The 18,469-nt window shown below is 31.6% G+C and overlaps 1 protein-coding gene, 2 long non-coding RNA genes and 2 other non-coding genes across 5 annotated transcripts; 3 read left to right on the top strand and 2 right to left on the bottom strand.

Moving 5' to 3' along the window:
* Positions 1 to 207: 207 nt before the first annotated feature.
* Positions 208 to 1,094, bottom strand: LOC117128361. Its single transcript, XR_004451666.1, has 2 exons — positions 911 to 1,094; positions 208 to 808 (listed from the first exon to the last, which is right to left on the bottom strand). It is a non-coding gene; the product is annotated as an uncharacterized LOC117128361 (long non-coding RNA).
* Positions 1,095 to 3,374: 2,280 nt separating this feature from the next.
* On the top strand, positions 3,375 to 3,974 carry LOC103839432. Its single transcript, XR_004451671.1, has 2 exons — positions 3,375 to 3,553; positions 3,663 to 3,974. It is a non-coding gene; the product is annotated as an uncharacterized LOC103839432 (long non-coding RNA).
* Positions 3,975 to 13,609: 9,635 nt separating this feature from the next.
* LOC103839431 (F-box/kelch-repeat protein SKIP11) lies at positions 13,610 to 15,852 on the top strand. The gene is made up of 2 exons (XM_009115937.3): positions 13,610 to 13,867; positions 13,970 to 15,852. Exon 2 carries the CDS (start codon positions 14,205 to 14,207, stop codon positions 15,522 to 15,524), a length of 1,320 nt encoding a protein of 439 aa, XP_009114185.1. The 5' UTR covers positions 13,610 to 13,867; positions 13,970 to 14,204; the 3' UTR covers positions 15,525 to 15,852.
* A 792-nt stretch (positions 15,853 to 16,644) lies between these two features.
* On the bottom strand, positions 16,645 to 16,717 carry TRNAA-AGC. The gene has a single exon. It is a non-coding gene; the product is annotated as a tRNA-Ala (tRNA).
* A 1,414-nt stretch (positions 16,718 to 18,131) lies between these two features.
* Positions 18,132 to 18,326, top strand: LOC117128742. Its single transcript, XR_004452135.1, has one exon. It is a non-coding gene; the product is annotated as a U2 spliceosomal RNA (small nuclear RNA).
* Positions 18,327 to 18,469: the final 143 nt, after the last annotated feature.

Here is an 18,469-nt window from a genome sequence, read left to right on the forward strand (position 1 = left end):
ATCTTTTGGTTTTAAATTTTCGTTGATGAATACAGTCATGTCCTGGGAGCTCAATTTAATTAATAGCTTTAACTGTAAATCAGACTTGTTAAGATACACCAAAAAGTAGTGAAAGCGAAAAGGGCTTGAGCTAGTGAAGCTCTATGAAAAGGGTTATTCTGCTTCTCATTTCTACTAAATTTGTAGAGAAATGTCGTCAGATAATCATTAACCTATCATTAACAAAGATCGGGTCATGATTTGGGAATCACCTATCTTGGTTTTAGGTAAGATTTAATTCACATGTAGTTTAGGCTGCTCATTTTCTGATACATAAATTCTTACAAATAAAATTCTCAAAGCCTTTGAAATGCTTAGCCAACTTCACGACATATGCTTCTCAGTGCCTCACAATTAAACAACATGGTTTATGTACCTGTTTTTAGTTTCCCCCACACGATCCATGAGTTTTTATCTCGGTTTCAATTAATAAAATCTTTCGTTTAGTAGAGTGGTCTTTTGGTTTTACTTACCTCAAGATGAACATTATCAGGACAGTTTGATACCAACTGATCAAAAGTCTTTCCTACCACAATCACCACACTTTTTCCTACAGATTTCGTCGGTTTGTTAATCTTAGTTAATATAGGGTCCCAAATATAAACATAAGCTGCACGTAAAAATATACACATGAAGACGAAATCAAAGAACTAAATCTTTCTGACAAGATTCAACATTTACTAAATACCTTCGGTTTAAGCCTTCTTGCAAAATCTTCAAGAGGTTGAGCCTGATTCTGAAGGTCATCAGCCTTGGCAAAGATATTTACCTAAACAAGGAAAGAAAAACAAAAGTAGGATTCAATCATAATCGGGAAAACATATAATCGAAACTGCTAACCTATACAAACTTATATGACAAAAATTCTAACCTGAAGTTAATATATAGGTCTGGAGTAAACTCAAAGAATATTGCTTTAGGTCAGTCTTGTGATCAACTAAAACTTGTTCTAGCCTAGAAATTCCAATATGTTCTCCATCTGATACGATACATCAGCATAACCACATAATACATGAAATTATTATTCCAATAAAACATCACAGTATCTCATCGAGCTCATGGAAAAGAAGTTTCGCGACATCGCTGAGAAAATCAACATAAGGCATAACTGGAAAGTGAAGATAGAGAGTGAAAATAGCGTTATTTGCCACATATTTATATTAGTGGGCCGATTAATACCTGAAACGGCATAAGTGGGAAAACTATGCTTAGTTCAACATAGTGAATACCTTTATTAGAAGTGATGATAGATGTGACGGAGACTGGGTGAACTCTTCTTTTTTTTTGAGCAAAGGCTAGGTGAACTCCTGAAGCTCTAAATTAGGGTTCATACGGAACGTCAGCATGATTGACAGAGGGGCAAGAGTGATGACAACCCGTAATTTGCTAATTATCAATATTGGTGGGCTTGAATGATAACTTGGTCGATGGAATGTTTTTACATAGGCCCATTAAAAAATAAAACAGATGACCTTCATAAAGATATATTAGATTTGGTCTCAATGTACAAAGTATCATTTAGTCTAGTGGTATAAATGTTGATGTTTATATCACAGTAACTCGGGTTCGAACCATATGCTTGATATTTTTTCACTTTTTAAAAATGGGGACCACTTGTTGACGTGTCGTATTATGAGTGATGCAACTGCCCTATTATAATGTAGATTTAACCGAACCAATTTAATAAAATCTATAGGCCATTCTTATATTTATCTAATTGAGAACCAATTTTAGAACTTAAATCTTTTCATTTTGTTTTTTTTTTTTTTTTTTTTTAAATCTTATCATTTTGTTTAAAAGGTAATAAAATAGGTAGTCAAAATGTGTTCTTTGAATCATACGAAGCTAACAGAAGAGCTCGCCTTATAGCTGCTACTGCATTAATGGACTTCAGGTTTCAATCCTATGTTGCTAGAGGTGCACCAAGGTGGCCGTGTTCTCAAGTCTTTTGATGGCTATATATATTACCTTGTTTGATCCCATCGGTTGGTTTATCATTGTATGAAACGTTGTAAAGTTTTTAGATGTATGACAGCAATATATTAGATGGCAAAGAAAAAAAGGTAGTCAAAATGAATTATTATTTTTATTCAGACGTGACCCTAATCAGACGGAAAATGATAAACCAACAATTTACGAAAGTGGACCTTAAAGCGGTTTTGAACGCGAAAGGAAAAGAACAACAGACCATTATCATTTATCACACACTACAATAACCAAGGAGAAAAAAAATGAGAAACTAGCCTAACAAAAATATTAGAGGCCGAGCGAAACGAGAATCTAAGAACATGATCAATTAATTGTTGGATCAATAATCTTAGAAGAGAAATCTGAGCAAACCGGGAACGAAGCCATCGCTGCCAAAAATAGAAAGTTCTGATACGGATTCGTGTTGTAACACTAACACATGCATATAATCTAAAATACACATGCATAATATGAGAAAACTCTGAATTCTTTAGTATGTAACATTTGATATGAATAGTCTTTAAAAGAATGACATGAGTTTTAGACATTTTACACTATATGTAGTCTTTTGAATCCTAAGTTTGAAAAATCTGTTATTTTTTTATCCTCAATAACTCACCTTTCAAATCATTAGAAGACAAAGCGGCCAGAGCATGCTAAATGCTAAATGAAACATTTTCCACATACCCCTAATTTTTTTGAAAAAATTATATATAAATAGATTTCAAAAATAAATAGGCCTCTAAATTTGTGAATTTTTTTTTTACATAAACACAGTTACATGCCCCAAAAACTACATGTTTGATCATCTCAGACGTTGAGTAGCTGTGTCGTGTTAAATGAACTTGTTGGTCGATTACTTGAGAACCTCCTTTCCATTGATTTCTTTCTCTCCTATAAATTGTTAGAGGATCCAACCCTGATTGTGTATTCAAATAGATCCATATCCGTTAGTTGAATACAGTATAATCCTTAATAACTCACATAGTATCTCTATACAGAATACACATATTTATATATTCTTAGTGGAAATATTATGTTAGTTTGCAAGTCGTTGAAGATGGAAACACAGATGATTCAGATTTAGTTTTATAGTACATTTTAAATAGAGCAGCGTTCTTTGTAAAAAAAAATTTATGTTAGTTTGATTATTTCTTTCAAAACCAGATTAAATGTTGTCTTTACCGACCTAACTGGACCACAACCAAACACAAAAGAGAAAACAACAAAATAGAGGAGAGCAAACATAATCCCTCTCTTTATTTAGTGTAAATATTATCATCTAAAACCGATAGAGAGGTTTAGTTTTATATTATGATGCATATATCTACTGGAAGATGTTGTACGGCCACGATTATAACTTTTTGATGAGTTATACTACACCATAACCCTAATCTTGCCCCGTTGATGCGAGCAGTTTCATGGCTATTGGTTGCAGTGGAAAACATCCGGCTGCGTTTTAATGGAGGTCGAAGAGTTTTGTTAGTTGACGTTCTCATCTCAATCTCTCTTGTGGGTGTTCTGATTGCCGCCTATTGCTTGTGATGTAGTAAAACTATAGTGGCATTTGAATTTCTTGTCTTTCTAATCGTTAGTGGTACATATTATGTTGACTCTTTTATTGACCTCGTAGTATTTTTCTTTGGACGCAGCAGGTTCTATAGATTCTTGATGATAAGTTCCAAACTGAAAGCCAAAAAGGCGAGTCCAGCTTACCGTCCTAAAGAAAGAGTCGACGCTCATGAAGTCATGAGTCTTAATTTTTGAAATGGTGATGATGCTAGTGACTGGAGGCTAAGAAATGAGAATCGAGAAAAAAAATATGTATAGTCATGTTTTTGGTACTCTGGCTTTATATGCTGGCAACTTGCAAGTACGGTCTAATCTATGTTTCTTGCATGTAATTCCTGCTGAAAGATTATCTTCTTCTTTTTTTGACAAAGATGGAAGATTATCTTATACCAACACGCGCAAATTTTATTTTGGTTACAATCCATAATTGTTTTTAGCTACATCTTCTTTTGCTAATCGTAGAACTATAGTTTTGTATGTTGATATTATTTGGCCAGAGATAAATAAAAACTACACTTGATTATTGTAGTTAATATTTGGGCTTTTTGCAAAATTGACCTAGAACTTAAAGTCAAACACAAAACTAACTTCCCTTTTTTTTGAAAATTGGTTTTGCCCTATTCACCCCACAAGTTCATATAATTTACGAAAATGCCATCAATTTTTTTTTTTTTCAAAAATAACATCTTTACTCTCTCACCCTCATCATCTTCAAGTAATTACAAGATTGTTATTGTCATCAATACCACAACCACCATGAACAACCAATTTGAAGCTTTTAATGCTCCCAAAATTGATTTACCCTTCTTCTTTTTTCATTCTTGTGAACTAAACACAACATATCTCTCACTTTCTCTCCACAATGAGCTAAAAAAACCCAAGATTTTGATTCTAAAATTTTTATGGTTCATAGAGTCATAGAAGCTAACGATTCAGGGTGGGTGACTTTCGTTTGTGATTATGTGTGCTTGGAGAAGCCTTATGTATGCTAAGGAACTTATCTCACCAATTTAAGGTATGACATCGAGTTTTTTTCCAGATCTGTTCATCAGACGACTTACTTGGGAAGTCGTCTGGCTGTAGACGACTTACCTGGAAGTCGTCTGGCTGTAGACGACTTACCTGGAAGTCGTCTGGTCAACGCAGAGGTTATTTTTGCAATTGACTTTGAAATCTGTAACTTGAGACGACTGAAAGTTAAGTCGTCTACTATTGTTTGGTTTCAAAAAAATTTCCAAAGAACCTAGACGACTTACATTTCAGTCGTCATAGGTTAGTTTTGCATTTGACTGGATAATTTCAGAAGTTTGACTTCCCCAGACGACTTACATTTCAGTCGTCTGGCGAAAATTAAAATAATAATATTTTTTAAAAGTAAACGACTTACAATTAAGTAGTCATAGGTTAGTTTTGCAATTGAAAAAAAAACTTCAAGATTTAATTATACACAGACGACTTATAATTCAGTCGTCCACCAGACGACTTAATTGTAAGTCGTCCAGGATTTTTTTCTGAGATTCTGGTCAAACCTGGTAAATCCTGGACGACTTACATTTCAGTCGTCTCGTGGACGACTGAATTATAAGTCGTCTGTATATAATTAAATCTTGAAGTTTTTTTTTTCAATTGCAAAACTAACCTATGACGACTTAACTGTAAGTCGTCTACTTTTAAAAAAATATTATTATCTTAATTTTCACTAGACGACTGAAATGTAAGTCGTCCAAAAAGTCAAACTTCTGAAATAATCCAGTCAAATGCAAAACTAACCTCTGACGACTGAAATGTAAGTCGTCTAGCTTTTTTGGAGTTTTTTTTAACCAAACAATAGTAGACGACTTAACTTTCAGTCGTCCGAAATAACATATTTCAAAGTCAATTGCAAAAATAACCTCTGCGTTGACCAGACGACGTATAGTTTAGTCGTCTAGACAACTTAGATTGAAGTCGTCCGCGTCTTCTCCGCTAGTTTTTAAGTCTTCTACGTTAGTTTTTGAATAACTTGTATTTTTAAGAGTGATAAGTAACTTCAAGATATGTAACTCATATTTACAAAATATGTTCTCTCCCTTAGTTTTACTAAATTTGACTAAGTTTTTCAACACCAACTTATAAAAAAATATGATATGCTTTGACTAGTTACTATTGTTTGTTTCCATCTCTTAAGTATTATTGTTATAGACAATAATGATGACTATTGTTATGAGTTGGAAGAAGGGTTAAATGCTTCTTAAAATGTTGTATCAATATGAAGCTACCAACATTCTTGTTTATTAAGATGAGAAAAAGGCCATTGGAGTTTATTATTGCATATGAAAGATCCAAAAATAAGAAAAAGGCTACTGAAGTCTATTATTTCATTGATTTGTAAATGTGTAAACACATTGTTAGCACATTTAATACATCTTGGAAAACATTATTACTGATTTTACAAAAAATTCACAACTAAAAGAGTAGACATGCAATTCACAAAACAGACCACAAACAAAACTATTATAGATCATTCCTCTACAAAGACAAGCTTGGATTCCACTTGAGTAGACAAGACCAGACGACTTATAAAAAGTCAAGACGACTTCTAAGAAGTCCAGACGACTTCCAGGAAGTTCAGGCGACTTTGTCAGAAGACTTTAAGGAAGTTCAGACGACTTCCAGACGACTTTACAGGAAGTCCAGACGACTTTTAGGAAGTCCAGACGATTTCCAGACGACTTCCAGACGACTAACAGGTAAGTCGTCCCAGAAGTCTTCCAGATATAAAAAACCTGCATATTAAATCCAGATCTGAAAAACCTGCATATTCAAAAACGTTCAAATGGCTTAAAAACAGAAAAAAGTGAGTGGAAGATTAGATAAATCTACCTTTTTCAGAACACACAAAAATACATATCTAAAAATATTAGATCTACCTTTAAATTAGTGGAAGATGAGTACCATCTAATTAAAAACCTGCAAAAAAGATAGATTAGTAAGAAAGACATGAGACAAAACTGAAAAATTTATATAAAGTTTGATGTTTTCAAGTCAAAGAGATTAGAGTGGGTTTGGAGAGTTTTAGTTTGGGAAAAAAGTAAGAACTTTATAAAACAAGAAGTTACCAAATGAAGAAAAATCAGACATAAGAACTTACCAAAACGCTCAGAAAAATCCAGATGACTTCCTGGAAGTCCAGACGACTTTATCAGAAGATTTCCAAGAAGTCCAGACGACTTCCAGACGACTTCCAGACGACTAACAGGTAAGTCGTCCCAAAAGTCTTCCAGATCTGAAAAACCTGCATATCAAATCCAGATCTGAAAAACCTGCATATCCAAAAACGTTCAAATGACTTAAAAATAGAGAAAATGAGTGGAAGTTTAGATAAATCTACATTTATAGAAGACACAAAAATACATATCTAAAATTAATAGATCTAACTTTAAATTAGTGGAAGATGAGTACCATTTGATTAAAAACCTGCAAAAGAGATAGATTATTAAGAAATACATGAGACAAAACTGAAAAATTCATATAAAGTTTGGTGTTTTCAAGTCAAAGAGATTAGAGAGAGGTTGGAGAGTTTTAGAATGATGAACATTACATTTTTGTTGCAGCCATTTGAGAGGAGGAGAGAGAATGTGTAAATTTTTCTTTATATAGGGAGACAAAAAATCTAATTAGGTTAAATATTTTGGACTCAGACGACTTCCTGGACGACTTACATTTCAGTCGTCTGGTGAAGAAATTAAAACAGACGACTTACATGTAAGTCGTCCAGAAGAGTTTAATATTTTTAGCGGGAAATTAAATATTTTTAGCGAGAAACTAAAATAGAAGACTTTCCAGACGACTTACAAGTAAGTCGCCTGGTTTAAATTATTTAAGCGGGAAAATAATTTTTTTTTAAAAAATTTAGGCGGGAATATTTGGACGACTTTTATGTAAGTCGTCTGTTTTAATTTCTTCACCAGACGACTGAAATGTAAGTCGTCCGAGTAAAATGATCCGGTTAGGTTAAAACGTACATTGGTAAAATTAAAGGTTCGGTACGATGTGAATGACTGAAATATACGTCGTCCGGGTAAATTATTCAACAGATGACTTAAATATAAGTCGTCCACACCCTAAACATAACCCCTAAACTTAATTATCTAATTAAACACTTCATAAAGCCAAATCAAACTTGAAAAGTGTTTACTATACTCAGAAATAAACACATACAGGTGAAAACTAATTTTTGAAAAAAACATTTTAGTTTTCCAAAATCTAACCCTAACAATACATACAATACTACAACATATGTTTGCAAAACTCCTAAACCAAAGTATTTCATGATTCACTACTTTCACTCATCTATCTTCAAAACAAATCAATTTTATCATATCTTAATTTATATCATTTAAAACTGTTTGTAATTACTTGATTTTTATTTTTCACGCATCAAAATATTTTTTTACAAGATTTATAAATTATTTTTAAAATAAACTGGTACCAGACGACTTACACTTCAGTCGTCCAGACGACTTCCAACATCTCAGACGACTCAGACGATTTACTGGGGCTATATTCGTAAAAATGGCTTCTGTTTTTTTGTTTGGTCACAAGGGGCTGAACTGTAATTTCACTAGGCTTTTAGGTTAGTTTTGCATTTGATTCAAGTTTGGGTATAAGTTTGGGATTAAAATCAAGTTGTGAGTTAGTTTTGGCAAAAACCCCTTAATATTTAACCTAGTAATTTGTGTTATTGTTGCCGATGTATCCATCACATGTATTCAAATTCATCACACACATATGTTATTGTTGACACCACTAAACTACTCGCGTGTGTTTAGACTGTATAATATAAGATTTATACAGATAGACCGTATATATTTCGAGATTGAATTCTAGTTACGATACTGGTTATTATGTACATATAATGCGTGTAGTGATGATTAAAACCGTTGTTAGTTGCTTGATTCCTATGTAGTGGTTTAGTGGCTATTAAAATTCGAATTTCTGTTGATAATTTATACTTGTTGAACTACCGTCACTGATATGTCACGTAAGTGCAATCAAATATCTTTTCGGCTTGGAATGTCGCTATATTATTTGATTTAACAAATGAGAAATCATATTTGGTTAACTCAGCTAAACATAAAACATATATACGCAATAAAATAAAGATCTTTAACTAGTCTTACATTTACATAACAGAATAAGAAAATCTTTAAACTAAACATATTGGTTAATTGGCGCATTTTATCATCGAATCAAAGAGTCTTATATTAGTTTTTTAAACAGTCACGATCATGTATAATTATGTCACTGATATGTAAGTGTAAACCGACATAACTGCTCTTTTTATAATTTTTAATGTTCTTACACCGGTTAGTGATTGAGCAAAAACTTTTATTTGTTGGGGATGTTTTAACATAAAATTGGACACATTAAAGATTCAATAGCTCACTTGTGTGTTGTAAGAGCATCTTCAATCCATTGCTATTTTCACTTCTATAATAGCATTTAGAGGTGAAATTGCTCCAACCCACCTCTATTTCTTCCTCTATAATAGAGATCTCTATTTTTTCCTCTATTTATAGAGGAAAAAATAGCATTCATCTATTTTTTACTCTATATTTTAGAGATTGCTATTTTAGAGGAATACATTGGAGCATATCTCACCTCTATTATAGAGTTCCCCTATTTTAGAGGTGAAAATAGCAAAATACATTGGAGATGGTCTAAAAACATAACTAGTATTATGTGGCTATATAGTGTACATTAGTTAACCACATGTATAAAATTCTAGACGAAGTCCAACTCTTGTTTAAAAGAACAAAAGAAAAGAAGTCTAACTCTCTAGCTAATATTCGAGTACTTTTGTTTCATATAGTTGATTTCTTCTTGTTGTCGCATGCATCTAAATTGGTCTTGTTGGGTCTAAAAAGTATCTTAAATTGGAAATAATATAATTATTTTTGTAAAGCATATAACTGAATATAAAAATTTAGGTATCAGCGATCCTTCTCTCACCATATTGCCTTAGGGCATCTCCAACCCCACTCTATTTTTCACTCTAAAATAGAGTTTAGAGTAAAAATGCTCCAATGGTACTCTATTTTCCACTCTATAATAGAGTAAAAAATGGGTTTACTCTATATATAGAGTAAGTTGTTTTTTGTTTGTTCATCACTCTATTTTTCACTCTAAAATAGAGTACCATTGGAATATATCACAACTCTATTATAGAGTCACTCTATTTTAGAGTAAAAAATAGAGTGAACCATTGGAGATGGTCTTAGGTAGTTACAAATAAATAATTTAATAATAATTGAAATAAAGATCTAATAAATTATGCAGAAATTGTCGAGAAATTTGTTTTTATAAGCATTTATAAATTATGCAGAAACCTTCACCATATAGAGGATGTTATCGGAAGACAATATAGAAGGTGTTGGGAAAGAAAGAAAAGAGAATATTGAGTTTCAATAACGTGGAATTTGTAAATAACCTTCTGCAAGTAATCAATTCCTTTTGACAATTGAAAATTAACAACTCAAGGGATTTCCAATAACCACACCAAATTTAGGGTTAAGATTACATCATTTGGTATTTTGGTGTCAAGATTTTTTTGTCATCTCTAACAATGACACCAAATTTTACATCAAGAATAATATTATATATTATTATTTGATATTTTCAGTTTTAAAAATTTTTAATATTTTTTTATTTGTGACTATTAAATAATTATTTTATCACATCGAGATTATTATTTATATTTTTATTATTATTTGTAAATGATAAATAATTATACTCATTTAATAATTTATTTGAAAATAAATATAAAATACAAAAAAAAATTTAATTATGTGAAAATAAATTTAAAATATAAATAATACAATATATCTTTATTTAATTATAAATTTTATGACAATTTAATTATATTATTAAATGAAATATATTAAAATATGTATTTTAAAATATATTAAAATATATATTTTAAAATATCCAAATTTGATGTAATACTATTCACATCACACCAAGTTTGGTGGGATGATGTCTATTTTGATGCTTTGTTGAAGATGGAATTACACCAAATTTGGTGTTTTGGTGTCTTGTTAAAGATGACCTAAGTACTCTGAACATCTGTCCATTCAATGCCAAAATATACTGTTTTTTTCGTCCATATATATTTCCATGTTTAATTTTCATGTTTTTAGCACCAATAAATATCTTCTTTTTCCAATTACATCAGTAGCAAAATATGAACAATCAATTGTTTCATTTGGAAAATTGTTCCTAAATTTTACCCAAAAAAAAAATTGTTCTTAACGTCACTTGAGAGATACAGTTAGACGACTGAACCTTCCTACTGACTAAACAGATTAAAAACAATAATAGTATTAGTTCAAGATCCGCACAATTACGCGGGGTGAATATTATATAAAAATAATTTCTATATATTATCATTTATTTGTATTTATTTACGTATTATGTATATAATTAAATTAGAGTAAACACATAAATCAAAACAATACATCTTATTTATTTACGATATTTTTTGGTAAATGAATCAAAACAATCATTTTATTTATTTTATATGGTATATGACTAAATTTCAATGACATGGACATATATATATATAGTATATTTTAATATAAATATTTATTATCGAGAATTCATACTCATATGATAAACACAAAATTTCTTGCGATTTTTTAAATGCAAAATTTCAAAATTAAAATATTAAGTTTAGAATACTTTTTTAATACAAACTTAGAAATGATCATATTTATGTATTTTTCTATGTTATATAGTTTAATTTTAAACTATATTAATATATAATATGAATGTCTAGTAAATGAGACTTCATATTCATACGATTTATAATCATTTATATCTTGTTATTATCAAAAAGTTAAACCATTGATCACACAATTTTAGTGTAAGATATTTAACGTTTTAGTAATTTATATTTGTTTTAAAAATTTAAAATATAACATATAAGATTTTTTTTATTATATGATTAATGTGTATGTTTAATATCTTTTAATAATATAAAATTAAACAAAAAAGAATTTAAGATACAAAAATTGTTATCCAATATTTATTATTAATAATCATTAATCTCTATAATATTATTTGAGAAGTCATTTTCTTAGGTGTCGCGCTCATGTTAACTCTTACGGTGGTTGATTACTATGATACTCCTAATGAAATAAAAAAGTACATTTTAATATTATTCTTTACTTTTTAAAAAATTTCCAAATAACAATATAAATAAAATGGAAAATTTATAAAGTTTTAAAAATAATTTAAAAACAAAAAAAATACATGTATATATAATATGATTTCATAAAAAAAGAAAAGTTCACAAAAAAGTAATAGTCCATTTAAAAGATATCTTTAAATAACAAAATATATACTTTTGAAGTAATAAAATACTTTTTTAATCTAGATCTTCTTAGATGAAAAAAATACATTTGTATATAATATGATTTCATTAAAAAAAAGTTCACACAAATGATCTTGATATTAGAAAAAGAAACATTTTTCTTTTAAAACATAATCTTACACAATACAAATATATATTTTCAAAGTAATTGAATTTATATATATATATTTGTTTTTCTTAGATGATTACACAAAATACTTAAGTAACATAAACGTATATAGGTTTAATTGACAAAAAATAATTTATTATTATTATTATTGAAATATTTTTTGTTTTTTTATATATTTAGTTTACTATAATATCTTACAATTACATGAAAAAAAAAAATTTCTTTTACTTATATAATATAATTTATAAAATACAATCACATTTTTACTGCATATTTTAAGAGATATTGAAAAAATAAAAATAAATTTTAGCAATAAAAATATTAACAAATGAACATATTATCAACTAATCCAACTTATATCTAAAATCATAGATGTAACTACAATAATAATGTATAATTTATTAGCAACTAACCCAACTTATATATATACTCATAGATGTAACTACAATAAGAATGTAGAATTTATTTATTTTGTTTGTATAATAATAATAATTTTTATATAATAATAATTTATTTATTTTATAAATTTAAATTATATGATGACTTAAAACGTATTAACAAATGGAAAATACAATATTAACTCACTGTTACAATTTAGATCTTTTATAAAATTTATATATATGCATGAGACTTTAGAATATTATCATTATATTAATTTTATGTAATTTGGAATCATACATTTTTAGTTTATTTTTTATTTCATTCTAATCACAATATATCTTAAATTATACATAATCTTAATAAAATATACCTATGTATTTAAGACAACAAACAACCTAAAATGCAAATTAAAAAATTAATCAAAAATTAATATATTTACAAAGAATAAATATTATAGTTGAATTCTAATAAATAGACAGAATCTAATATGTCCAAATGACAACTAAATCGACCGTAAAGACAACAAAACATATTAGATATAAATATTTAATTAAAGTAATATGATATAACTAATATAAATTATACATACAAATTATAAATTAATTTAAAATTAAAAATAAATATCAATTAATTATTATATTATATTTGTTTTATAAATATTTATTTTTGTGCATGAGCACGGGAAAATCACCTAGTTGTCATATATACGTTAATCATATTAGGCAATTCCGTAGCTTTTATTTAAGGAAAGTGCGAGAATATTCTTTTGTATTATATTTATCAATTTAATAGTTAGTTTAATAAAAAATATAATATAAGTTAAGATGAACCAACCTATTTTTCCAAGAATTTTAATTTCATTCTCATGGTGACACGTGGCTACAAAACAATGTTGTAATGTTTCTCAATTAATATATAAGGGATATTCAATATTTTCTTATAATATATTTTCCATTATATAAAAGATAACTAAGCTAAATCTAATTTATGGAATATATCCATTTGGGGTTAGTTGATAACTTGAGATAGTTTTTAACTTCTTATGTATTGGCTTAATTATATAGTCTAAATAAAATTAATTCTATAAAGTCTCAAAAAAAAATCCAGTCTCAGTAAGTTAATTCCTTAAAACCTCAATAAATAAATTTATAAAGTTTAATAAATTAATGTTCACTATTTTTTTGCATCAAAGTTAACAACACAAACACAGAGGTAGGGAATAAACAAGAGAGAAAAGATTAATTTTAACTTGGAGGCTCTGAGAAACCAAAGCTTAACTCTGATTCGTCAGAGCGAATGCGAAGAACAGAAACAGCTCTGATGATGATTTATCCACAAAGCTTTTAACTTTGATTATTTTTTCTCTCTTTACCTCCAATCTCGTAAGCTCTTTCTTCCATCTCTTTATGTTTGTTGCGATTAATATAATAATTAATCTCTTAATTACCAACCAAACCCCCTTTGGTTCTGTCTTCTTTGAGCAGATGGATTCATGAACAGATCGAGATCGAAGATTTCATCTTCTTTTCCCCCCTTTTCGTGAATTTGGGTTGGAATCTGGAGATCTCGAAAGCTGGCAACTTTCCTTGTTCTCGATGACTGATTTGATTAGGTCAATTGGTTGAATCTGCAATCTGAATCCATTTCTCATCTGGGTTTTGTGAATTAGATTCGAAAGTCCAAGACTTTATAATTCAAAGATTGTAGCTTTCTGAAGACATGTTGGAGAATCGATCACCAGATTCGTGTTTGAGTTCAAGGGTTTTCTCCAGCTCTCGTGTCTCTTACAAGCTCACCAATGGCAAAAGAGCTTTGGAGGCTGTTGGTGGTGAGATTAGACCGACCAAGTCACTTAAACTAATGGGTTTTTGTATTACTTATGATAGCGATTCTTCTGACTATTCATTGAGCGGTGACGGGTCACAAGACCAATCTGATTCTAATAACAACGGTGGTGATTCATCTGATTCACATTCTCTTTTCAACGAGATTGGTCGAGACAGCTCTATAGACTGTCTCCTCCGTTGTTCCAGGTCTGACTACGGCTCCATCGCTTCCCTGAATAGGAACTTCCGTTCTCTGGTGAAGAGTGGAGATATCTATAAACTAAGGAAACAAAACGGGTTCGTGGAGCATTGGGTTTACTTCTCGTGCCAGCTCTTGGAGTGGGTTGCGTTTGATCCCGTGGAGAGGAAGTGGATGAAGCTGCCAACGATGCCTTCAAGTGTCACCTTCATGTGTGCGGACAAGGAGTCTCTAGCTGTCGGCACTGACCTCCTCGTCTTGGGGAAAGATGGTTTCTCTTCTCATGTTATATATAGATACAGCCTTCTCACTAATTCTTGGTCTTCTGGTATGGAGATGAACTCTCCGAGGTGTTTGTTTGGATCAGCGAGTCTCGGAGAGATTGCTATATTCGCCGGTGGGTGTGACTCTCAGGGGAAGATTCTTGATTTCGCTGAGATGTATAACTCTGAGCTTCAAACGTGGGTGAGTCTTCCGAGGATGAACAAGCCGAGGAAGATGTGTTCAGGTGTTTTCATGGACGGGAAGTTCTACGTCATTGGTGGTATAGGCGGTGCTGAGTCCAAGGCCTTGACGTGTGGGGAAGAGTATGATTTAGAGACCAAGAAATGGACTCCAATCCCTGACTTGTCGCCTCCGAGAAGCCGTGCTGAGCAAGATGGTAATGGTATGCCACCGGCAGCTGAAGCACCGCCTCTTGTTGCGGTTGTGGATAATCAGTTGTATGCTGCTGATCACGCGGATATGGAGGTGAGGAAGTATGATAAGGAGAAGAAGAAATGGTTAACTATTGGGAGATTGCCTGAGAGAGCAGGCTCGGTTAACGGATGGGGGCTTGCTTTTAGAGCTTGTGGGGAGAGGTTGATTGTTATAGGTGGACCTAAGTACTCAGGAGGTGGGTTTATAGAGCTGAACTCTTGGGTGCCGAGGGACGGTAGTCCACCGCAGTGGACATTGCTCGATAGGAAACATTCTCCTAACTTTGTGTACAATTGCGCGGTGATGGGTTGCTGAAACAACATTCATTTGAAGACCCTCCAGATTCTTGTTGATGGGTTTTTAGCTCACAAGTCAAAGACTTCACCTTTATGCTGCTGCTTCTTCATCAGCTTCCATATTTGTTTTTCTTACAAAAAAAAAAATCAGTTTGAATACAATCATTTCTGTATTGTTAGAGACCAGAAAGGGTCCCAAAAAGAAAACTGAAACAGGTTATATAATAAGTTGGTTAAAAGTTGAAGCTGTTTTAGAGTTTGCCAAATCTGGTTAACATTGTTGTATGTGTTTTAAAAATGTTTATTTTCTAATAATCCAAGTTACTTATGTTTGTAGCATCTTTTGGTCTTTGTTCACAGTTTTGCTTTTATGTTGTGCTTTAGTTTTCTCTTTAATTTTTTTTTTAACAAATCGAAATCGTTAGAATCACTTTATGACGACAAATTAAAAAAGTGTTACACTTTTGTTTTGTTGTTGGGGTAAGGAGGGGTGATGGTAAATGGATGTGTCCTTTAAGATATCTCAATCTGTCGCTTGCAAGCTACGGTTTTGTTAAGAATGTTTTTGGACTCTTCGTTTAGTACCTTTTTGCTTTTAGGCTTAAGGGGTACACTCTTGTGGGAAGTTGATTGAGTGAGAGATTGGCGTATATATTGATGAACAACCTTAAAGGGGATGATGGGCCACACCTTTTATTTTGTTATTTGCCTGCCTCAGACAAGTTCCTTGGAATCGGTATATCAAAGAATAGATGACTTCCTGATATTCAAAACCTGTCACCATCTGCATAGCCTATCTTAAAGCCTTTGCTTGCAGCTTTCCATTTCGGACGTCCTTCCTTCATGATCTCTCAAGGCACATCCTGCCTACTCCATATCTACTTCCTTTTAGGTCATGCTCCATGAGTTGCAGATATGAATCTGGAGCTGTGGTGAAGTCAATACAGATAATTTAGATCAACATGAAAAAAAGTAACTCTTGAGTTCACAAGTTTGAAAAGAGTTGTAGCAAGAGAGTTTGATACGTTAGTTCAAGTTATTTGGGAAAAAAATACATTGCTCAAACAAAACTAGTGAGTTTATATATACATAGAAAGAGAGGAAATAGTTGGTCTTGTTATGAGAGTAAAAAATAATGATGGAGATGCGGGGTATCGATCCCCGTACCTCTCGCATGCTAAGCGAGCGCTCTACCATCTGAGCTACATCCCCATTGATGTCCACTCTATGTTTGTAAAATATATATCTTCCATTATATTTATTCTTAATCCTCCTCATTGCTCTTTCGATATGTCCGGAGTGAGTTGTTTCTAAAATCACCAAGATTCTGTCTTGGCTCATTCGCAATGGCAATTAGGTCTCTCTTCCATGTTTCATCTCTTTCTAAGCTATATGATACGTCCCAGTTATAGGATCATCTATTATTGATCTAGAAACATGTGAGGTCTCTCTCTTCAAATCTAGAAACCAGTTATTGATACCAATTAAGGTCTCTCTTTTTGTTGTTTTCATTGATTTAAATAGATAAATAAAAGTTACAAGGAACAATTGTAGGATCATGATCCCTTACAAAGAGGAAATGGAAAAAGTGGGACGAAAAGAACAATGAGATGTCCGGTTCGTTGGCCTAACGTTAACCTGATTACAATCTCATCACTAAAACTACAAGTAGAAAAAGAGGCAAAATGAGGTTAACAGTAGACGAAATATTGGTATTTTGAATGTAGAAAAACTATCTTTACTTTTATCATTCAAGCAGGAGGTGATGAAATCTGCGCGATGGTGGAAGAGTTTAGTTAATGGTCAACGCTCACAATCCTGGAACGACACAAAGATGATCAGATCCCTAATATGTTTTTATGTTACCTTGAACATGTTTATAGGCGTAATCTGGATCGAGTCTCTGAAGTTTAAGGTATGTGTACGCAAAACTCAACTGATATCGTGATGTAATCCGATTAACTTCATTGAACCAAAGACAGGAGAGGAGATATGACATTGGTGTATGCTTATTGCACTTGCTGAATCTGTTAGTCGCATACTTGAGCCTCAGGGAGTATTTAAACGATCATAGCTGTTTTCGTTAGGCTTTGTAGAGACAGAGACCATATGATAAGCCTATATTTGAAGGGCATCAAACACTCGGACAATTGATCAAAGTCTGGAACATGTTGCTTTTCATGTAAGCCACAGTTGATCGAACTATTGTAAAACATATCCAAATAGTTTCAGTGAAATCTAGCTCATACTTGAACAATAAACATTGTTCAATTCCGTAAGAGTGTGTCTGTATTCAATGCTCACATGAGTTAATACAATAGTTCATGTGGAATATCTCTAGCTCACCACCATGGAAAGACCTTGAGACTGGTGGCGTGAGATAGAGAGTGTGTGTGTGTGTGTATTCAGTGTTCTTTAAACAATGTATTTGTTCTTGCTTATTGCAGTTAATTAATAAACAAACTGTTGAAAATAAAGTAAATTGGCCCATTAATTAGTTAAATATGCCCAACGTGGCCGAGGCTAAAGAAGAAAGGTTTGGTTATTTATCCCACATCGCTAAACTATGAATTGTTCACTCTGGAAGCTTGTGTATATAAAGGAAGCTCGATGGACCTAACAATTCATACCTTTCTCGGCCTTTTGGCTAAGATCAAGTGTAGTATCTGTTCTTATCAGTTTAATATCTGATATGTGGTCCATCGGGCCACACGATATTAACTCTATTTTTTTAGGGTGAAAGTCCATTAAGATAGCTTGCTATCTGGGTTTTTGGGAGTTGCCTTTGTCTTGCACTACTGCATTGGCTGGCTCAACCCACCAGTTTTGAAGTTTAAATTTAGCCATTAATCGTAAAGTTTGAAAGCTGCACACTAATTAGAATTTTAAACTGTTAATAGGGAACTAACTTATGAAAAGCAAATGTTAGTAGGGATTTCTGTCTCAGTTTGGTTTGACCGTCTC

This window comes from Brassica rapa, chromosome A09 (genome assembly GCF_000309985.2).
Source record: "Brassica rapa cultivar Chiifu-401-42 chromosome A09, CAAS_Brap_v3.01, whole genome shotgun sequence".
NCBI lineage: Eukaryota > Viridiplantae > Streptophyta > Magnoliopsida > Brassicales > Brassicaceae > Brassica > Brassica rapa.

Bases quoted from the DNA above. Each gene is read 5' to 3' on its own strand.
- LOC103839431 (XM_009115937.3), top strand. From the start codon at position 14,205: ATGTTGGAGAATCGATCACCAGATTCGTGTTTGAGTTCAAGGGTTTTC.